Source organism: Crinia signifera, chromosome 6, assembly GCF_055691185.1.
Source record: "Crinia signifera chromosome 6, ASM5569118v1, whole genome shotgun sequence".
NCBI lineage: Eukaryota > Metazoa > Chordata > Amphibia > Anura > Myobatrachidae > Crinia > Crinia signifera.
The window spans coordinates 255230474-255254792 of NC_139222.1; the positions used below are offsets into that span (position 1 = coordinate 255230474).

General features: G+C 44.2%; 1 protein-coding gene across 1 annotated transcript in view; it reads right to left on the reverse strand.

The window, feature by feature from the left end:
* LOC146009230 (alpha-2-macroglobulin-like) overlaps nucleotides 1-24319 on the reverse strand; it is a 240847-nt gene that overhangs the window by 81705 nt on the left and 134823 nt on the right. Inside the window, exons 18-19 of the mRNA XM_083149392.1 lie at nucleotides 21530-21608; nucleotides 20232-20457 (exon numbers count right to left, since the gene is read on the reverse strand). Coding sequence (XP_083005518.1) covers nucleotides 20232-20457; nucleotides 21530-21608 — 305 coding nt within the window. The remainder of the gene's footprint in view (nucleotides 1-20231; nucleotides 20458-21529; nucleotides 21609-24319) is intronic.

The window sequence follows — 24319 nt, forward strand, 5'->3', positions numbered from 1 at the left end:
CATCTGTTGCTATATATTAGGTATATAGATGACCTGCTGATCCTGTGGTCTGGTCCCCAAAATGAGTTGGAAAGTTTGATTAACGACCACAATGCCACCAGTTCCCCCATTAAATTTACTTATGTCATCAGTGAGGATAGCATCAATTTTCTAGATGTTAACATTAGATTGATGGGTGGTAACATCAAGACATCTCTTTATTGCAAGGCCACTGATCGCAACAATCTGCTCTTGGCGTCCAGCCATCACCCGGCTCCACTGAAAGCCGGTCTCCCGTTCTCCCAGATGTTGAGGGTACGCCGGATCGTCAGCGACCCGGGCGAATTGGACCAGACCCTTGACAATATGATCAATAAATTCCGGGAACGGGGTTACCCATTGGAGGGACTCCTAAAATCTAAAATGAGGGTGCTATCTCTTACTAGAGAACAAGCCCTTATTCCCTCTAATCCTAAAAAGAAAGCAGACAATTTCATTTGGGTTAACGCTTTTCACCCGAAAAGCGGCGACATCAGTAAAATGGCCAAATCCTATTGGCCCATGGTCCGCACTGATCCGGCCTTGCGGTCTTTGCAAAATTCCTCCCTCATGTGTGCATACACAAGAGGCAGGAATTTGAAAGATTTTTTGGTTAAAAACGATGTGGTCGACATTCCTGCAACTCCCATGTCCACCTTTTTGGGAACTCCTAAAACTGGCTGTTTTAAGTGTAGTGGCTGCACTACGTGTGGCTACATGGTTGCAGGTGACACGTTTTGTCACCCCTTTTCAGGGAAACCGTTCAGAATCAGACAGCGGGTCTCATGTAGTTCAAATTACGTGGTGTATTTAATCAGTTGCCCCTGTGGCCGACACTATGTCGGCAAGACAATCCGCACTTTTAAAGAAAGAGCTGCCGCACATAGATCGGCCATTAAACAAGCCCTGCTGTCAGGCAGCAGTTACCAGCCCGTGGCAAGGCACTTTGTTGCCGCACGCCATTCTTTGTCCTCCTTGAGACATAGGATTATTGAACAGATCCCCGTTCTTAAACGAGGCGGTGACAGAGGGTTGATGTTGAGTAGAGCTGAAAGCCGGTGGATTCACCGGCTAGGCACCCTGGCACCGAAGGGGTTAAATGAACATGCAGGATTGTCAGTTTTTCTGTAATCCCTGAGTAGTTTACCTGTTCATTTTATGCATCAGTATACCTTATTTGCCTTTGTTGGGCATTCATAGTGTCCGTTTTATCTAAAAGTGCAATGTGTGTTATACTGTACCTGTTTTGTGCCTTAATTAAGTATAAAGTTTGTTGCACTGCAGAGTGCTTCAGATCTTGTCCCGAGGTCACGTTTAGTAGTTGACCTCCCTGGGTATCAGTGTTTTTTAACTTGTCAATTTTTTTCACTTGTACACTTATTTTGCATAGTATAATTTATGCATCTTATTGACTCATATTGAGCCCTTACATTTGTATTTTTCACGGTTTTAATCTCTTGTTATTTATCCCAGGTGTTGTATTGTGTGGGCAGTCCTGGTTTGCCCTTTTCGGCTTCACCGCTCGTCCATCTTGGATGACGTCATCATGCGACTCCGGGTGTGACGCTCGGTGCGCCGGCGGGGGCGCCAGGACGGCATAAAAAGGTATGTGTGTGTTTGTATCATTTGTTACTCTCTGCACCTTGATAAAGGGACCACCAGGTCTCGAAACGTTGGACACTTATCCAGCTGCTTCTGTGTCATTATTTGTGAGTGCCGCCGTCCACCAGTATCCTGCATAGCGCCTATCTCCTATAGGCTATCTACACGGAGGGCACCTGTTTGTTTACCAGCTGAGGGGGAGTGCTGCTTGATGAAAAAGTTTATATATATATATATATATATATATATATATATAAAGTGGTTTTGCAGGATGGCACTCAACAAGCGTTTATACAGTCCTCCGGTGCCAGGAACTTAAATGGATAATAAAGAGCACTTACCCCCTTCCCTTGCAGGTGAGGATTGAACCGGCACACGGATGTAGAAGTGAAAAAAAAAAAACGTTTAATGTACAGGCATGGTATGCACAGACAGTCAGCTCTAACCTAACAGCCGTTTCAACCACTTCATAGTGGTTTTCATCAGAGGTGTAGTCACATTACAGTGTGCTGTTTAAATAGCATAAAATTGCGCCCAAATTGCTCCAGATAGAGGCCAGTCAGACCTCCTGTGACATCAGCTAGCGTCACTGACAGTGAGTGACAGCGGGGCTGGAAGCTGGGGGAGTGGTAAGCTAGTGAGTCATCAGGGTTCTCCCGGAGCGTCAGCGCTGGGCTGGCTCAGGGAGTTCCCTGTGTAATGCTAAGAGACTACATTGCAGGAGACTGCGGGGTACAGCAGCGAGGCTGCTACATACACGCACACTAAATATAGAAGTGTGCTGGGGTGACAGGGTGCGCGCGAGCGGCTGGCTGGAAGAGTCAGTCGCTAGGACGCAAGCGGCTGGCTGGAAGTGTCAGCCGCTGAGACGAACGGAGGGGGGAGGAGGGGGGTGTGTGCACCGGGAGGTCTGGTTGCCCTGGTAACCCGACAACAATGCTGGACGGGCATGATACATGCATACAAGCGGGGGATATCATGGACAACAGCATATAAACGGGGAATGCAATCAAAACAGTATGCACCAAATAGTAGAAACATTATACATGTCAACTTTGTGCGCTGTCGACTAGCGCCATAGGTACTCAGCGATATGTAATGACATAGCATATAGAGTGGACATGTCAACAGTTTGCAATGTCAACCTTTGCTACTGAACAGATGCAGGAGCAATTTATACATAGAGAGTCATATTGGTATGCAAGTGACTGATCAAAGATCTGTGTGAACCTCCAGTCCACCCGGTCGACATAGAACCATGTCGATCCCGGGAAATATAGGACAATACTGGCTATAATACATGGGTGATGCAGTTGGCAACATGGCCATATCACTAATACAAACGGGAACACTGATCAGATTCTAGAGACCACCCTATGCATGGGGTTGTCTATGGCATAGGTCCACATGGCGGTGTCCTACAGACATCAAGGTTGCCTATAAAGATATACACACGGCGGTGTAAGAGGAGTGGGTACAGGAACAATACAGTACGCTCGGCGGCGTATAGTGCAAATAAAGGTCCCTAGACACACGGAGGTGTCAGGGGTATATGCAAATAAGGTACATGAGAAATACGGTACGCTCGGCGGCGTATAGTGCAAATTAAGGTCCTTGGACACACGGAGGTGTCAGGGGTATATGCACATTAGGGTCCCTGGACACGCGGAGGTATCAGGGGTATATGTCAGAAAACCCATAAAGAGGGCATGATTGGTATCTCATAAGAAGACACCCATTTTAAAATCCTCATTTAGACCCTGTGGGGCCAGACTCTTCAGCCTGTAAATCCAAGAGAGTTCTCTCTGTAGAAGAAGTCTCTCCCTGTCGCCCCCATATTTCAGAGGTGGAACATGGTCCAAGATGGTACATTTTAAATCAATCATATTATGTTTCTGTTCCAAGAAGTGTCTTGCGACAGGCAAGTTCTTGAGGTCACTTTGGGTAGTTCTGGGGTTGATACTTTTTTTGATCGAGGATCTATGCTGATTAAACCTTTCCTTGAAGGTACAAGTTGTCTTTCCAACATAGACCTTGCGGCACGGGCATTGTAGAGCGTGTATATAATGAATCTGCTGTTGCAGTCGAGGTGGTATTTTATGTTAAATTTCTCATCATTGAGCGGGTTATTAAATACTGGGCCAATTAGCAGGTATTGGCAGTTCACACAGCCTCCACATTTGAATGTGCCCTTTTTACATTTAAGCCATGTTTGTCTTGAGCCGATTGAAGGGTTAGGCCTGGTTTTGACCAGAAGGTCCCTAAGATTGGGGCCCCTGCGGTATGCAAATCTGGGGGGTACCTTAATCTCTTTGGAGAGCACCGGGTCACTGGTGAGCAGATGCCAGTGCTCATTCACCTTGTTTCTAATATGTTTAGACGCAACGGTGTAAGTGCTGACAAAGTTGAGTCTGTTGTCGCTTTCATCGCTGGAGATTGTTTTAGGTTGGAGGAGGTCTTCCCTCTTAAGTACCAGCGCTCTCTGGACCGCCTTCTCCACTTCATTTTTGTCATATCCTCTATCAAGGAATTTGTCCTTCATTGTATTTATAGCCGTCTGGGTTGTCTCGGGGTCTGAGGTTATCCTAATTACTCTCAGTAATTGAGAGTATGGTAGTCCACGTTTTAGAGGCTCTGGGTGGAAACTGGTAGCCGCAAGCAAAGTGTTTTTATCAGACTCTTTGGTGTAGATCTTAGTGGAAAACTGCCCATTCTCTATCATTACCGTGACGTCGAGGTAGTTAATGAGCTTCTCACTAAAGTTAATGGTGAACCTGATGGTTCCTGGTATGGAATTTAGTTCATTGAAGAATTTCAATAGCCTCTCCTCACCTCCTGTCCAAATAAGGAAAAGGTCGTCAATATATCGGACGTATAGCGCGATGTCAGCACTGTATTTGGTATTGCCACAGATGTGTGCCTCCTCATATGCTGCCATGGTCAGGTTGGCATACGCCGGTGCCATGTTAGAACCCATGGCGGTCCCCTGGCGTTGTAAGAAGAACCTGCCTTCGAAGAGGAAGTAGTTCTTCGTGAGGATCATTTCCATCAGAGCCATCACAAACTCGACAGGAGGTCCCACATAGGCATCACTGCTGAGTAAGGCTTCCCGGCATGCTGCTAGCCCTACAGAGTGTGGGATATTAGTGTAGAGGCTTGTGACATCAAGTGTCACAAGCATGGCTCCACTCATATTTTGTTGGTGGGCTTCAATCTTCCTTAGGAAATCGCTGGTGTCCGCAATGAAACTCTTGGTTTTTTTCACCACCGGTTGGAGGTAAAAGTCCACTAGTTGGGACAGTGGCTGGCAGAGAGAACCTCGCGCCGAGATAATCGGCCTTCCCGGTGGGGTCACAAGTGACTTGTGCACCTTCGGGAGTGTGTATAAACACGGTGTTTTAGGGTGAGTTTGTGTAAGGAATTAAGCAGTTTCTTCACTGATGTAATTGTTGGTCAGGCCCAGCTGGATGGTTTTACATCAGTGAAGAAACTGCTAAATTCCTCACACAAACTCACCCTAAAACACTGTGTTTATACACACTCCCGAAGGTGCACAAGTCACTTGTGACCCCACCGGGAAGGCCGATTATCTCGGCGCGAGGTTCTCTCTGCCAGCCACTGTCCCAACTAGTGGACTTTTACCTCCAACCGGTGGTGAAAAAAACCAAGAGTTTCATTGCGGACACCAGCGATTTCCTAAGGAAGATTGAAGCCCACCAACAAAATATGAGTGGAGCCATGCTTGTGACACTTGATGTCACAAGCCTCTACACTAATATCCCACACTCTGTAGGGCTAGCAGCATTCCGGGAAGCCTTACTCAGCAGTGATGCCTATGTGGGACCTCCTGTCGAGTTTGTGATGGCTCTGATGGAAATGATCCTCACGAAGAACTACTTCCTCTTCGAAGGCAGGTTCTTCTTACAACGCCAGGGGACCGCCATGGGTTCTAACATGGCACCGGCGTATGCCAACCTGACCATGGCAGCATATGAGGAGGCACACATCTGTGGCAATACCAAATAAAGTGCTGACATCGCGCTATACGTCCGATATATTGACGACCTTTTCCTTATTTGGACAGGAGGTGAGGAGAGGCTATTGAAATTCTTCAATGAACTAAATTCCATACCAGGAACCATCAGGTTCACCATTAACTTTAGTGAGAAGCTCATTAACTACCTCGACGTCACGGTAATGATAGAGAATGGGCAGCTTTCCACTAAGATCTACACCAAAGAGTCTGATAAAAACACTTTGCTTGCGGCTACCAGTTTCCACCCAGAGCCTCTAAAACGTGGACTACCATACTCTCAATTACTGAGAGTAATTAGGATAACCTCAGACCCCGAGACAACCCAGACGGCTATAAATACAATGAAGGTCAAATTCCTTGATAGAGGATATGACAAAAATGAAGTGGAGAAGGCGGTCCAGAGAGCGCTGGTACTTAAGAGGGAAGACCTCCTCCAACCTAAAACAATCTCCAGCGATGAAACGACAACAGACTCAACTTTGTCAGCACTTACACCGTTGCGTCTAAACATTTTAGAAACAAGGTGAATGAGCACTGGCATCTGCTCACCAGTGACCCGGTGCTCTCCAAAGAGATTAAGGTACCCCCCAGATTTGCATACCGCAGGGGCCCCAATCTTAGGGACCTTCTGGTCAAAACCAGGCCTAACCCTTCAATCGGCTCAAGACAAACATGGCTTAAATGTAAAAAGGGCACATTCAAATGTGGAGGCTGTGTGAACTGCCAATACCTGCTAATTGGCCCAGTATTTAATAACCCGCTCAATGATGAGAAATTTAACATAAAATACCACCTCGACTGCAACAGCAGATTCATTATATACGCTCTACAATGCCCGTGCCGCAAGGTCTATGTTGGAAAGACAACTTGTACCTTCAAGGAAAGGTTTAATCAGCATAGATCCTCGATCAAAAAAAGTATCAACCCCAGAACTACCCAAAGTGACCTCAAGAACTTGCCTGTCGCAAGACACTTCTTGGAACAGAAACATAATATGATTGATTTAAAATGTACCATCTTGGACCATGTTCCACCTCTGAAATATGGGGGCGACAGGGAGAGACTTCTTCTACAGAGAGAACTCTCTTGGATTTTCAGGCTGAAGAGTCTGGCCCCACAGGGTCTAAATGAGGATTTTAAAATGGGTGTCTTCTTATGAGATACCAATCATGCCCTCTTTATGGGTTTTCTGACATATACCCCTGATACCTCCGCGTGTCCAGGGACCCTAATGTGCATATACCCCTGACACCTCCGTGTGTCCAAGGACCTTAATTTGCACTATACGCCGCCGAGCGTACCGTATTTCTCATGTACCTTATTTGCATATACCCCTGACACCTCCGTGTGTCTAGGGACCTTTATTTGCACTATACGCCGCCGAGCGTACTGTATTGTTCCTGTACCCACTCCTCTTACACCGCCGTGTGTATATCTTTATAGGCAACCTTGATGTCTGTAGGACACCGCCATGTGGACCTATGCCATAGACAACCCCATGCATAGAGTGGTCTCTAGAGTGTGTAGACACCTGCAAGTGTCGACTGATAGGCACTATAGAATCTGATCAGTGTTCCCGTTTGTATTAGTGATATGGCCATGTTGCCAACTGCATCACCCATGTATTATAGCCAGTATTGTCCTATATTTCCCGGGATCGACATGGTTCTATGTCGACCGGGTGGACTGGAGGTTCACACAGATCTTTGATCAGTCACTTGCATACCAATATGACTCTCTATGTATAAATTGCTCCTGCATCTGTTCAGTAGCAAAGGTTGACATTGCAAACTGTTGACATGTCCACTCTATATGCTATGTCATTACATATCGCTGAGTACCTATGGCGCTAGTCGACAGCGCACAAAGTTGACATGTATAATGTTTCTACTATTTGGTGCATACTGTTTTGATTGCATTCCCCGTTTATATGCTGTTGTCCATGATATCCCCCGCTTGTATGCATGTATCATGCCCGTCCAGCATTGTTGTCGGGTTACCAGGGCAACCAGACCTCCTGGTGCACACACCCCCCTCCTCACCCCTCCGTTCGTCTCAGCGGCTGACACTTCCAGCCAGCCGCTTGCGTCCTAGCGACTGACTCTTCCAGCCAGCCGCTCGCGCGCACCCTGTCACCCCAGCACACTTCTATATTTAGTGTGCGTGTATGTAGCAGCCTCGCTGCTGTACCCCGCAGTCTCCTGCAATGTAGTCTCTTAGCATTACACAGGGAACTCCCTGAGCCAGCCCAGCGCTGACGCTCCGGGAGAACCCTGATGACTCACTAGCTTACCACTCCCCCAGCTTCCAGCCCCGCTGTCACTCGCTGTCAGTGACGCTAGCTGACGTCACAGGAGGTCTGACTGGCCTCTATCTGGAGCAATTTGGGCGCAATTTTATGCTATTTAAACAGCACACTGTAATGTGACTACACCTCTGATGAAAACCACTAGGAAGTGGTTGAAACGGCTGTTAGGTTACAGCTGACTGTCTGTGCATACCATGCCTGTACATTAAACGTTTTTTTTCACTTCTACATCCGTGTGCCGGTTCAATCCTCACCTGCAAGGGAAGGGGGTAAGTGCTCTTTATATATATATATATATATATATATATATATATATATATAGTGTAAATGTTTCTTCTGTGACATATCATTCTGGCTACAAAGATCTATTGTAAAAAAATTATCTACAGTACAATTATTGTTTTGTATTTTAATAAATGTTTTATTACTTATAAGTAAGCGCTTTTGTCTATAATAAATTAGGGAAAGACTTTTTTCAACTTTTTTCAATTAGAAAGTTCTATCAGTAGAAGGGTGCCATACTGTATAACACTATTGTGGATATATATATATATATATATATATATATATATATATACATACATATATATATATATATATATATATATATATATATATATATATATATATATATATAGAATACAGTCAGTCCGGCACTCACTCTTCCTTAGTTGCTGCGCCCGGTGCCCTCACGATATAGGGGAGTGATAGAATACACGATGTGCGGCACTCGTAGCCAAAAAATTACACGGAGTCAGCAGTCAGCAATAACGTTTCATTCCTAGTGGAATTTCCTCAGATTACAAGTTACAAATGCAATAATCTTACCTTATATCCCCACCTTGTGCACATAACGCCACCTTGGCGTCCATCCACGCTGCACGGCATCCCGATGACGTCACTGTGTAAGCGCCACGCACCCATGCTGACGCACATCAGTGACCCGATCACGTCAAGATCCTCATAGCGTCTGGTTGCCAAGGTGACGGAATCTGTGAATTTAAAAGAAGTTTACAAAGGACACAATGAATAATAAACATATTAAAATTATCATGCATTCTATCAGTTTCAAAGATACATAAATATATATCTAATCATACACTGTGCAAAAAACGCTAAAGTGCATATTTGGATCAATATAGTCGACCTAAGCGACACGTTAATGAATATGAAAAAATCGTAGGTAAAACTGTGGGAAAACAACAATGGACCTAAGCTACTATAGCTGCCAAAATCCCGGTTTGATGCTAGTGTCGAGTTACCTAGCAAGTAGACATGACAATGGCATCATGTCATTTAAGCCCCGGGGCATAATGGTATCCAACTTGTGGATCCAAAATGCTTCTCTACGGAGCAAAAGAGCATTCCTGTCCCCCCCTCTTTTGAGCGGGGGCACATGATCGATCATGCGATATTTTAGGCTGGTTAAGTTGTGGCCAGCTAGCAAGAAATGCCTTGCTACTGGCTGATCACTGGTTTTGGTAGCGAGAGCAATATTAATTGAGGAACGATGGACCCCCATACGTTCCTTAAATTTACGGCTGGTTTTGCCGACATACGCAAGTCCACACGGGCAACCAATTAGGTATACCACGTGTGTACTCTCGCATGTCAGATGATGTCTGATGTTAAATTTGGTCCCTAATCTAGGGTGAAAAAATACATCCCCTGTCACTAAGAATTTACAAGTGGTACAGGGGCATTTAAAACAGCCAGGTTTTTTAATTTGCAAAAAATGTTTAGGTGCTTCACTACCTCTACCTGTGATGTCTGATTTGACTAAAATACTGCGAAGATTTCTAGCATTTGAATAGCAAGGCATGAGTCTCGTGCTACTTAGCCCGAGTGACTCGTCCGTTTGTACAATATTCCAGTGCTTTTTAGATGTAGCTGTAATCCCCCCAGATGAAGAATTAAATTGCATTACCCATGGTATAGTTTCACTAGCAGTTTTTTGAGGTTTGGGTTCCAGCAATTGCAGCCTATCCAGCTGTAATACTCGGTTCTTAGTGGCCAGGAGGGAGTCTAACTTATAACCCCTAATGATAAACTTATGTATGAGTTCATCTATTTGCTTGGCAGCAGAATGGATGTCGCTGTTAATCCGATGGATCCTCAGCATTTGTGAGTACGGCAAGCCTTGTTTAAGCTTGGTAGGATGACAGCTGCGCCAATGTAGGAATGTGTTGCGGTCTGTATCTTTAACAAATACCGATGTAACTAATTTAGAATTTTCAATAGAAATCACCACATCCAGAAACTCAATTTGGGACTGACTCATCTTATAAGTCAACTTCACCGGGCTGTCAGAACAATTATTTCTCTCAAAGAGTGCTATGAGGTCGTCGGGGGCTCCCCTCCAAAAGAATAGGAGGTCATCTATATAGCGTGTAAAAAATAAAATCCTAGATGAAATGGATGGATCAGAAAAAAAGAGATCATCTTCTATGTCAAACATATAGATATTTGCATATGTCGGAGCCACCGAAGACCCCATAGCACACCCTTTAGATTGCAAAAAATATTGACCATCAAATAAAAAGAAATTTTTTGTTAGAATAACTTCAAGTAAATTAATCCAAAAGTCTACAAGGCCATGATTTATATTGGGTTGTTTAAGTAACAAGCGTTTGACTGCCTGTAGGCCTGCTTCATGCGGGATTACGGTGTAAAGGCTTGTCACGTCAGCCGTGACGAGCCATACATCTGGAGTGATCGTGCCCAAATTACCCAATTTTTTGAGCAAGGTGGATGTGTCTAACAAAAAGTGGTCATGTTTTTGAATGAGGGGCTGCAAGATGGAATCCAAATACACTGCACTGGGTTGCAAAAGAGATCCCCGTGCCGAAATAATCGGTCTACCAGGAGGGGGATCTAATCCTTTATGGATTTTAGGGAGGGTGTACAACAGGGGAGTTATAGGATATTTTGGAAGTAATACATCATGCAGATCTTCTTTAATCAAATCAGAACTCAACGCATCGCTCACAATGCCCTTTAAGGTGACAGAAAAATTAGCTGTGGGGTCTCGGGGCAATTTGCAATATACCCCCGGCTCGGCCAGTTGCCGATAAATTTCTGCGCGATATTTATCGATGTCTTGAAGGACTATCGCGCCCCCTTTGTCCGCCGGGCGGATTATTATCCGCTCATTGGCAGACAAATTTTTCAGGGCTTCTTGCTCCTGAGGGTTAAGATTATTCATGGATCTGTCAGTGTTCTTAATAATAGGGCTAGTGTCCCGATCAATTAATCTCATGAATGTCTTGATGCTAGGACAGTTCGAAAGAGGATCAAACGTAGACTTTGGTTTGAATTGCTGTAATTTATTAGGGAGTTCGTCTACAATTGTGGTTGTGGAAGGAGGTCTAGATGCAAAGTATTCTTTTAACTTGAGCTTGCGGTGGAGTTGATGTTTCTCAGCCAACCAATTTAGCTCGTTAAGATGGTTCGTGGGTATAAACGATAAACCCTTAGACAGGACTGATTTCTCAGCTTCTGTCAGTTCATGGGTGGATAGATTAAAGATCAGTTCCCTTTCTTGGTTGCCTTCCTTCCTCCACGTCCCTTGGCGCTGGTTTTGCTTGCCCCTTCTGGTACGTCTCCTGTGGTGACGATTTGGCGGCGGGTAGTTACCCCTAAAGGGATCCCTCGTCCGCGACCTCTGGAAGTAGTAGGTTCCGTATCGCTGGCGGTACTGTTCGCTTCAGCCGAAGTATCAGTATCCAAATTATTCCTAAAATTTTTAGATCGCCTGAAAAAAGGTTTTTTCTTGTTATTTTGTTGTTGAGGGCCAAATAGCCAACCATATACTTGGTGAGTCTCATAGTCTCTTTCAACTTTTGTAAATTTTTCTTTTTTGAAGTTAATTAACTCCTTTTTGTAAATGGCCAGTTGGTTATTAAGTTTGCCAATCCAATCGATTTCCTCATCAGAGGATAATATCGGGAGATTGATTTTTTCAAAGTCCTCGATTTTTTGTTTGTAAGCAGCTGTTTCTTTATTGGATTGGTCGATCACCAGCAGTATGTGATCCATAGCACATTTATTAGATATAGAGATCCATTTGGCACAAAAATCAGAGTCAAACCTGCCAATCGTAGGGCTATTCTTGACTCTAAAGCCCCTCGGAATTTTTTTCCGGCGAAAATAATCACTCAAAGACATCGAATGATAGGTGAAGTCTATCTCTTTTTGTTTAAGTCTGAGCAAGTCTCTGTATACAATATCGGCAGCTTGGACTTCAGGCAGATTAAAAATGGGTTGCGGATGTAGTATAGTATCGGCCTCTGATTCAGAGTAGCTGAGAAAGTTTTGTAGAGGAACTTTCAAAGGATTAAATGCATCGTTAGCAGGAACAGTTGCCATCATAAAGACAGCCTCAGCTCACTTCAGCTGTATGAATCAGCACGTGCAGCGCACAAAACACTCCCCAACGTGGGCTTCCAAGGTGAATAACCACAGGTGATATCCAAGGGGTATCAGTTTATATAACCCCGTCACAGTCAATGTCCTAGGTTGTATCACCGCAGCAAAAATAGGGGAAGGTATTATATCAACAACACACTTAACCCCTGGTTAACAGAATGTCCTTAAGGACGCCGTAGTAATGTGATACTCACGGCTCCACAGATAAAAACTGGTATTGTGTCCAGGAGAGGAAGCTTTGTCAATTGAGTGTTGCCTTGACCTTGGTTCAATCTCCAACGAGAGTGTTCCACAATGTAGAATACAGTCAGTCCGGCACTCACTCTTCCTTAGTTGCTGCGCCCGGTGCCCTCACGATATAGGGGAGTGATAGAATACACGATGTGCGGCACTCGTAGCCAAAAAATTACACGGAGTCAGCAGTCAGCAATAACGTTTCATTCCTAGTGGAATTTCCTCAGATTACAAGTTACAAATGCAATAATCTTACCTTATATCCCCACCTTGTGCACATAACGCCGCCTTGGCGTCCATCCACGCTGCACGGCATCCCGATGACGTCACTGTGTAAGCGCCACGCACCCATGCTGACGCACATCAGTGACCCGATCACGTCAAGATCCTCATAGCGTCTGGTTGCCAAGGTGACGGAATCTGTGAATTTAAAAGAAGTTTACAAAGGACACAATGAATATTAAACATATTAAAATTATCATGCATTCTATCAGTTTCAAAGATACATAAATATATATCTAATCATACACTGTGCAAAAAACGCTAAAGTGCATATTTGGATCAATATAGTCGACCTAAGCGACACGTTAATGAATATGAAAAAATCGTAGGTAAAACTGTGGGAAAACAACAATGGACCTAAGCTACTATAGCTGCCAAAATCCCGGTATGATGCTAGTGTCGAGTTACCTAGCAAGTAGACATGACAATGGCATCATGTCATTTAAGCCCCGGGGCATAATGGTATCCAACTTGTGGATCCAAAATGCTTCTCTACGGAGCAAAAGAGCATTCCTGTCCCCCCCTCTTTTGAGCGGGGGCACATGATCGATCATGCGATATCGCATGATCGATCATGTGCCCCCGCTCAAAAGAGGGGGGGACAGGAATGCTCTTTTGCTCCGTAGAGAAGCATTTTGGATCCACAAGTTGGATACCATTATGCCCCGGGGCTTAAATGACATGATGCCATTGTCATGTCTACTTGCTAGGTAACTCGACACTAGCATCAAACCGGGATTTTGGCAGCTATAGTAGCTTAGGTCCATTGTTGTTTTCCCACAGTTTTACCTACGATTTTTTCATATTCATTAACGTGTCGCTTAGGTCGACTATATTGATCCAAATATGCACTTTAGCGTTTTTTGCACAGTGTATGATTAGATATATATTTATGTATCTTTGAAACTGATAGAATGCATGATAATTTTAATATGTTTATTATTCATTGTGTCCTTTGTAAACTTCTTTTAAATTCACAGATTCCGTCACCTTGGCAACCAGACGCTATGAGGATCTTGACGTGATCGGGTCACTGATGTGCGTCAGCATGGGTGCGTGGCGCTTACACAGTGACGTCATCGGGATGCCGTGCAGCGTGGATGGACGCCAAGGCGGCGTTATGTGCACAAGGTGGGGATATAAGGTAAGATTATTGCATTTGTAACTTGTAATCTGAGGAAATTCCACTAGGAATGAAACGTTATTGCTGACTGCTGACTCCGTGTAATTTTTTGGCTACGAGTGCCGCACATCGTGTATTCTATCACTCCCCTATATCGTGAGGGCACCGGGCGCAGCAACTAAGGAAGAGTGAGTGCCGGACTGACTGTATTCTACATTGTGGAACACTCTCGTTGGAGATTGAACCAAGGTCAAGGCAACACTCAATTGACAAAGCTTCCTCTCCTGGACACAATACCAGTTTTTATCTGTGGAGCCGTGAGTATCACATTACTACGGCGTCCTTAAGGACATTCTGTTAACCAGGGGTTAAGTGTGTTGTTGATATAATACCTTCCCCTATTTTTGCTGCGGTGATACAACCTAGGACATTGACTGTGACGGGGTTATATAAACTGATACCCCTTGGATATCACCTGTGGTTATTCACCTTGGAAGCCCACGTTGGGGAGTGTTTTGTGCGCTGCACGTGCTGATTCATACAGCTGAAGTGAGCTGAGGCTGTCTTTTTATGATGGCAACTGTTCCTGCTAACGATGCATTTAATCCTTTGAAAGTTCCTCTACAAAACTTTCTCAGCTACTCTGAATCAGAGGCCGATACTATACTACATCCGCAACCCATTTTTAATCTGCCTGAAGTCCAAGCTGCCGATATTGTATACAGAGACTTGCTCAGACTTAAACAAAAAGAGATAGACTTCACCTATCATTCGATGTCTTTGAGTGATTATTTTCGCCGGAAAAAAATTCCGAGGGGCTTTAGAGTCAAGAATAGCCCTACGATTGGCAGGTTTGACTCTGATTTTTGTGCCAAATGGATCTCTATATCTAATAAATGTGCTATGGATCACATACTGCTGGTGATCGACCAATCCAATAAAGAAACAGCTGCTTACAAACAAAAAATCGAGGACTTTGAAAAAATCAATCTCCCGATATTATCCTCTGATGAGGAAATCGATTGGATTGGCAAACTTAATAACCAACTGGCCATTTACAAAAAGGAGTTAATTAACTTCAAAAAAGAAAAATTTACAAAAGTTGAAAGAGACTATGAGACTCACCAAGTATATGGTTGGCTATTTGGCCCTCAACAACAAAATAACAAGAAAAAACCTTTTTTCAGGCGATCTAAAAATTTTAGGAATAATTTGGATACTGATACTTCGGCTGAAGCGAACAGTACCGCCAGCGATACGGAACCTACTACTTCCAGAGGTCGCGGACGAGGGATCCCTTTAGGGGTAACTACCCGCCGCCAAATCGTCACCACAGGAGACGTACCAGAAGGGGCAAGCAAAACCAGCGCCAAGGGACGTGGAGGAAGGAAGGCAACCAAGAAAGGGAACTGATCTTTAATCTATCCACCCATGAACTGACAGAAGCTGAGAAATCAGTCCTGTCTAAGGGTTTATCGTTTATACCCACGAACCATCTTAACGAGCTAAATTGGTTGGCTGAGAAACATCAACTCCACCGCAAGCTCAAGTTAAAAGAATACTTTGCATCTAGACCTCCTTCCACAACCACAATTGTAGACGAACTCCCTAATAAATTACAGCAATTCAAACCAAAGTCTACGTTTGATCCTCTTTCGAACTGTCCTAGCATCAAGACATTCATGAGATTAATTGATCGGGACACTAGCCCTATTATTAAGAACACTGACAGATCCATGAATAATCTTAACCCTCAGGAGCAAGAAGCCCTGAAAAATTTGTCTGCCAATGAGCGGATAATAATCCGCCCGGCGGACAAAGGGGGCGCGATAGTCCTTCAAGACATCGATAAATATCGCGCAGAAATTTATCGGCAACTGGCCGAGCCGGGGGTATATTGCAAATTGCCCCGAGACCCCACAGCTAATTTTTCTGTCACCTTAAAGGGCATTGTGAGCGATGCGTTGAGTTCTGATTTGATTAAAGAAGATCTGCATGATGTATTACTTCCAAAATATCCTATAACTCCCCTGTTGTACACCCTCCCTAAAATCCATAAAGGATTAGATCCCTCTCCTGGTAGACCGATTATTTCGGCACGGGGATCTCTTTTGCAACCCAGTGCAGTGTATTTGGATTCCATCTTGCAGCCCCTCATTCAAAAACATGACCACTTTTTGTTAGACACATCCACCTTGCTCAAAAAATTGGGTAATTTGGGCACGATCACTCCAGATGTATGGCTCGTCACGGCTGACGTGACAAGCCTTTACACCGTAATCCCGCATGAAGCAGGCCTACAGGCAGTCAAACGCTTGTTACTTAAACAACCCAATATAAATCATGGCCTTGTAGACTTTTGGATTAATTTACTTGAAGTTATTCTAACAAAAAATTTCTTTTTATTTGATGGTCAATATTTTTTGCAATCTAAAGGGTGTGCTATGGGGTCTTCGGTGGCTCCGACATATGCAAATATCTATATGTTTGACATAGAAGATGATCTCTTTTTTTCTGATCCATCCATTTCATCTAGGATTTTATTTTTTACACGCTATATAGATGACCTCCTATTCTTTTGGAGGGGAGCCCCCGACGACCTCATAGCACTCTTTGAGAGAAATAATTGTTCTGACAGCCCGGTGAAGTTGACTTATAAGATGAGTCAGTCCCAAATTGAGTTTCTGGATGTGGTGATTTCTATTGAAAATTCTAAATTAGTTACATCGGTATTTGTTAAAGATACAGACCGCAACACATTCCTACATTGGCGCAGCTGTCATCCTACCAAGCTTAAACAAGGCTTGCCGTACTCACAAATGCTGAGGATCCATCGGATTAACAGCGACATCCATTCTGCTGCCAAGCAAATAGATGAACTCATACATAAGTTTATCATTAGGGGTTATAAGTTAGACTCCCTCCTGGCCACTAAGAACCGAGTATTACAGCTGGATAGGCTGCAATTGCTGGAACCCAAACCTCAAAAAACTGCTAGTGAAACTATACCATGGGTAATGCAATTTAATTCTTCATCTGGGGGGATTACAGCTACATCTAAAAAGCACTGGAATATTGTACAAACGGACGAGTCACTCGGGCTAAGTAGCACGAGACTCATGCCTTGCTATTCAAATGCTAGAAATCTTCGCAGTATTTTAGTCAAATCAGACATCACAGGTAGAGGTAGTGAAGCACCTAAACATTTTTTGCAAATTAAAAAACCTGGCTGTTTTAAATGCCCCTGTACCACTTGTAAATTCTTAGTGACAGGGGATGTATTTTTTCACCCTAGATTAGGGACCAAATTTAACATCAGACATCATCTGACATGCGAGAGTACACACGTGGTATACCTAATTGGTTGCCCGTGTGGACTTGCGTATGTCGGCAAAACCAGCCGTAAATTTAAGGAACGTATGGGGGTCCATCGTTCCTCAATTAATATTGCTCTCGCTACCAAAACCAGTGATCAGCCAGTAGCAAGGCATTTCTTGCTAGCTGGCCACAACTTAACCAGCCTAAAATATCGCATGATCGATCATGTGCCCCCGCTCAAAAGAGGGGGGGACAGGAATGCTCTTTTGCTCCGTAGAGAAGCATTTTGGATCCACAAGTTGGATACCATTATGCCCCGGGGCTTAAATGACATGATGCCATTGTCATGTCTACTTGCTAGGTAACTCGACACTAGCATCAAACCGGGATTTTGGCAGCTATAGTAGCTTAGGTCCATTGTTGTTTTCCCACAGTTTTACCTACGATTTTTTCATATTCATTAACGTGTCGCTTAGGTCGACTATATTGATCCAAATATGCACTTTAGCGTTTTTTGCACAGTGTATGATTAGATATATATTTATGTATCTTTGAAACTGATAGAATGCATGATAATTTTAATATGTTTATTATTCATTGTGTCCTTTTTTAACTTCTTTTAAATTCACAGATTCCGTCACCTTGGCAACCAGACGCTATGAGGATCTTGACGTGATCGGGTCACTGATGTGCGTCAGCATGGGTGCGTGGCGCTTACACAGTGACGTCATCGGGATGCCGTGCAGCGTGGATGGACGCCAAGGCGGCGTTATGTGCACAAGGTGGGGATATAAGGTAAGATTATTGCATTTGTAACTTGTAATCTGAGGAAATTCCACTAGGAATGAAACGTTATTGCTGACTGCTGACTCCGTGTAATTTTTTGGCTACGAGTGCCGCACATCGTGTATTCTATATATATATATATATATATATATATATATATATATATATATATATATATATATATATATAAATAAAAGGAATCTTTTGCTATTTTGCTATTTTTTTATCATGCAGCTTTTCATCACAGACTGTCTATTTTTGTAATTATGTTATTTGTGTTTGAGCTGTTCGGGAGCCCCAGAGGAAAGTACTGTTAAAAGTATTCACAAGGATGTACCCACTAAAGAAACCCTTATTTGCGAGGAGGGTATGCTCATCTATCCTTGGAATCTCCCTGTATGTTAAAGAAACCTTTATGTGTCTGACCTTCTTCACACTGATAGTGAGTAGGGTAGGCCCATCTACCATTTGAAGTCCACACATACCATAAGGTGAGTAGCAGCAAGCCATCAGATCTCCCCAGCCCCCAGCACTGCACTTTTTCAGGTCAGTATCAGTGGCGTAACAAAAACTTTTGCTCCCCCCCGCCGGGACAATTTTGCAGCCCCCCCTGGGACAATTTCGCAGCCACCCCCTGTTAAAAGAAAAGACCCCCCCGGGAGCTGGCAGGGGGGTCCATGCGGCGCGGGGGTACCTGTGGTCAGGGAGAGCCTGGAGGTCCCTGCGGCGCTGAATATGATGTTGCCGGGGTCCCTGCAGTGAAGTGGAAATAATGCGCTATCTCCGCCGCCCGGTGGCGCGGGAAGGGCTTCTAACTTTGAAAACACTGTCCGCACACTAATTGGCTGTGATTCAGACAATCAGCATGCGCCCATGTTTTCAAAGTCACAAGCGCTTCCCGTGCAGCCGCACGGCAGTAGCGCGTTGTTTCCACTTCACTGCAAGGACCCGGACATCGTCATACTCAGCGCCGCAGGGACCTCCAGGCTCTCCCTGAACACAGGTACCCCTGCGCCGCACGGACCCCCCTGCCAGCTCCCCGCTGCACCCACAAGCAGTGGGGAGCTGGCGGAGAAACAATAGCGCCCGCAGACCCCGGCGCCTCTCCGCCACCGCGGGGGCTGCGGCCCCATAGTTACGCCACTGGTCAGTATAGTAGCCTCGAGACAGCAGCAGACTATCCTTTCTTTCTCCGGCATTTCTCTACTTCCCTCCGGCATTCCTCTGCTTCCCTCAGCTCGTTATGGAGCTGCGGTGGCCAATGTTTTTGCTAAATGATCAGATTCAGTTCCTTAGGATGCAACAGTTGATCATAGAAGGACATAGGAGCTGTCTATGTACACAAGACGTCTGCTGAAGCATTGGTAACTAAGTCCATCTTCAAATCAGCCCTGAATTACACCTATTGAGCGATGAAGGCAGAAGGATTTTGTCTGATTCCTGTAATATCAGGTGCTGCTGATGTAGTCTGTCCCAGATGAGAAGTGCCTACACTATGCTCAGTATGCAAAAGAACAAAGGGAAAGTACTCTTTCTGTGGGGGCACTCTTGCTGGTCTTATTTTAAAATATAACTTTTAATTCAAGATAATTTAAAAGAGGAAGGACCATGGTCCCTTACAAATATAGTACACAAAATACACAACACAAATATAAGTACAAAGACACATACCAATGCTGCAGAGATACAAACATGAATCTACTGTATTAGGCTAGTGTTTGGTTTCGGAGATAACTAGCAATTATAACTCTATATTGGACATACCTAGGAAGCCATTCTGGTGAAAAGTACATATAGAATGGGCTCCTTTTGTGCACAGCAGAGCCCTTCACCCACTTACTAACTATAGTTTTCATAGTTCTCTACCAACAGACCACCCAGTAAAACCTTTGCCCCCTTCCCTTTTAGTTTTTCACCTTCCTATAGGTGTAATCCACCTTCCTCACTGTAATCACTGAAGTACACCCAAGATGGGTCTTTGAAAGGGGCATAGTGGGATGTGTGGCACAATATGTGTCTACTGTACTTTCACTTTTTGGCATCTGCAGTTGGCACACTTGGCTGAACATTATCCTGCTGTTTATGACTGTACTTACCAGCACACAGCTCTTCACATAGTTAAAGACCAGGGCTTTGATTGTAAATGTCTCTCCTTGTACCACAGAGTAGGGTAAGATCAGGTCGATGAAGTATGGTTGGAAGGTGGTGAGTCCAACATCCTTTATCTCACTAACTCCAGAATTCCCCAGGCAGATGGCATCAGTTACCCACTTAGTGATAGTATCTGGGGTAGTCAAGTTCAGCTCTGTGTGCCCCTCTGGCCTGTCAAACAAGATTTAGTCTTGTTTTTATCAGCTATAATGTTAAATTACTAAACAATCCTATACAATAAAAGAACCGGTGGCCACTAGATGTCACCCAAAAATTCATGTATTTCTCTGAGAACAGTAGGGATGTCAATCCCGGGGCATTTTTTTAATCCTGGAATTCGAGATTGAAAAATGCCCAATCCCAGGATTCCCAGGAAGTTGGGGATGGGAGAAGTCGGGCAGCGTCTGAGCAAATGGTCAGACACTGCCCGGCATTACAGTCTAATCTCAAAGTCCTGGGATTGGAAACACCAATCCTGTGATTGAAATCTCGGCTTTTAGGGGACAAATCCTGGGATCCCGCTGATCCTGATCCTGGGATTGGCCACCTTAGTGAACAGCCGCTGATACTGTTCGGCCATGAACAGCCACTGACATAACTGTTATGTTTTATCAATTTGATGTGATGGTAACTAGTAAATGATTAATTCTGAACTTAATGCAATATTAATGTTTACAACTACAACAATACAATTACCACTAATACTCTTACTGCATCAAATGTTAACTGACACATATAGGCATCGATATATTATACCCGCATGTCACATTTGGGTATAATGCTTTATGCTTCGCCGACGAATCGGGAAGCAGCAGCACCAAGATGTATTAACATCTCAGATGCCTAAGAGGGGAAGTGAAAACTCTCCCTCCAGTAATCGCTGCTAGAACGTCCACAGCAAATCCGCCTAGTGCGGAAGTATTGTGCATCATGGCCCTCCTGTGATATAGTAGAAACAGATATATTAGATGCACAGTCTATTTGTACTTGCAATACTGACCACAAAGCCCATATTTTCCAGACCACCCAGATGCTGCACAGGTGTAGTCATTACTGACTGTCACATTTTCAAACATGTGATGTATTTATACTTAACTGACACATTCTACAGATCCACAGGTGGCCTGGAAAACATGAACTGTTGGTAGATCTCGAGGACTGGTTTGACCACCCCTGTTCTACAGCAACAAATACAATATAAAGGCCATACATTTTATGATAGCTAGGGCAGAGAAATACGTACCCCACAGACACTAGATCAAACAACCAGGTGTCTGGGAAGTATCCCCTTGTGCGAGGCTTCTTCAGCTCTTCACCTTTTTCTTGGAAATCAAAAGAAATATTAGAGCTACAGTAGGTGAAAGGAAGAAGGAGACAAGGGAAAGGGAATGAAAGAACCAACTGAATGAAGCAGAGGCAGAACTCTGGGAGGCAATGGAGTCATCTGCCGCCGGGCTCCTGTTCCCAAGGGGCACCTCTCCTCCCCTGCAAGTTTGAATCAGTCAAATGAAAGCAGTTGATATTGCTAAGGTGGCTGACTCCCCCTTCTAACAATTTTTTTTCCAATGTTACACCCTGTGTTAGATCCCATGACCCTACTGGAGACAGACACCTTACTGAATATGCTATTTGGGGGGCACCAATACTTATCTTGCCTCCGGGCAACTGGGATGAACTTACGCCACTGGAATGAAGTACTGTACAGTATAATTAACTGATTGTCCGCTGTATAAACTGAGACCTGGAAATAAAGTAATATCCTGCAGACATCTCGGATCTGCCAATACAGCATGTCTACCTCACATTCGGCAGAAAGCAGGTTTATATAACTTCAGGGGTATACACACAGTGCGATTGCTTTGCTATTTGTTTCCGTTTCGATTGGGATTGAATCGGGAACGAATCGAACGCATTAGATTTGAACCATATAGTACAGATCTGTATTATAGAGCCTTGCCTGCACAGTCTATTTTTCTACTCGATTATATATGAGGACATATCTGTATATACTTATTCCTCCTCTATCACTACTGTCCAATTCAAGAGAGTATATCAGAAATTTTTGGGCTCGCTAGGCTTATTAGGGTCTGATTATTGCACTTTTTCCTTTTTGTATTGGAAAGTGACTAGGGCAGTGGCATCAGTGTTTTCCATAGGCTTTATTGAAGCATTACATAATCAGTGTACAGCAGTTGCAAAAGCCAGTCATTTCCATGGCTAGATGTGCCCTCTGGATGTTTTGGAAAACCTACAGTAGATCCTTAAATTGATCACTACTTTGGGGGCATAAAAGGCTTTTTAGTTATTTCCAACCAGTGCAATTTTTTTGTGGCCTTCACCTTAATTTGGAGAACTGATTATTTACACTACCTTGCTAAGCTGATATTTGTGTTATTGATATTTAGCATGTGACCTCAGTTCTGTCATGTGGCTTGTGCTAGTAGGTTCCTGCTCACTGATAAGAATATCCATGTTGTAGGGATGTTGTGGAGATTGGTATTATAGAAATATATAGAAGCAGTCAACTAGAATACATCTGGGATGCAGAGGATCATTTTGGGAATTCCAATTGAGTGGTGATTTGCTATAAAGGGTATAAACTTAATTTAATAATAATCTCCAAACAAACCACACGTACAGCCCCTCAATATTAGCCACAATGGCTTTAAGCTCATTTGGGGATGTCCTCTTTATGCTGTCCCCATGTACTCTATGGCCCTTATTCTAGTTGATTCGGATGGATACGTATTTCGGACAGGAACCGAGTGTTCTTTGCCTCGCCTAGCGTGCGGATCGCTCACAGCATCCGAATGTGGTAAGATACCGAGCATACAGACCGCGAGTGGATGTTTCATGTGAACAACTCCTCCATCTGTGGCCCTTATTCTAGTTGATTTGGACAGATGCGTATTTCGGACAGGAACCGATTGTGTTCTTAGCCCAGCCGAGCGTACGGAGCGCTCACAGCATCCGAATGTGGTAAGACGCTGAGCATACAAACCATGAGTGGATGTTCCATGTGAACACCTCCTCCATCTGTGGTAACCTCCCCCATCCTCCGATGGTCGCCGACCATCGAATGATGGACCGAGCGGTCATGCAGCACCGAGTGCTCCAGACCACTTGGACATTTTTCCATATGAAAGCAGGGATATGGGTGGGCAGCTGGCATCCGGCTATGTCAGTTGTCCGGCCGCCACACGTGCATCACAGCCACATTACCATACGTACGCCCAGCATTTTCATGGGAACGCCCATGAAACGCGGGGCGTACGCATATGGTAATGAGCCCAAACAGCCCTTCAGGCCCCACTCCACCCCCTTCTTGGATGGTTCTGTACGATCGTTTTCTGCACGGACCTCACTCCACGTTCGGACGTGCGAAGCGTTCTCACATGCGCAGATACACCTCTGCACATGCGTAAATACCAAACATCGACCCTCCGATGGTTGGCGATAAAGATTTTTGGAGGGTTTGTAATTCTCTGCTTGCATAGGATGACACATAAAGATAATGTGGCTATATCCAGATTTCTGGCTTGTATGGGAACTGGAGTTATTAAATACTTGCAGGTGAGGTACAAGGTGGTGAAAGTACTGTATGCCAATCTAATAGAGAACATTCAGCTAAGGAAGTCTGTTTTAGGTTATTGAGAGACCCAGACTATTTTCCATCTTATGATTGGTTTCTATAAGGTCATTTTTGGGTGGATGGCCATGAATCTTTGAACCTGGCTATGGAGGGAAACTCTTTGCTGGCCACAATGGTGTTTAGGTAGCAATTCCCATTTGATATTGGCAAGTTCCACAAGGAAGGATCTAGTTGCAAACTCATGGAGGGACAATTACGTGGCCATTTAAGGGCGGTTATTCTCCCAAATCCTGGTTGTGCTACTGTGAGTGCCACATCTATAATTTCAGTTACACATTTTAGCTTATGCTGAGGTTGTGCACTAGTTTCTTACTGGGATATGGTCATTAGGTCAATGAGCGGAAGGTCTACATGCATTGGGTCGGCCTCTGAAGATCGACA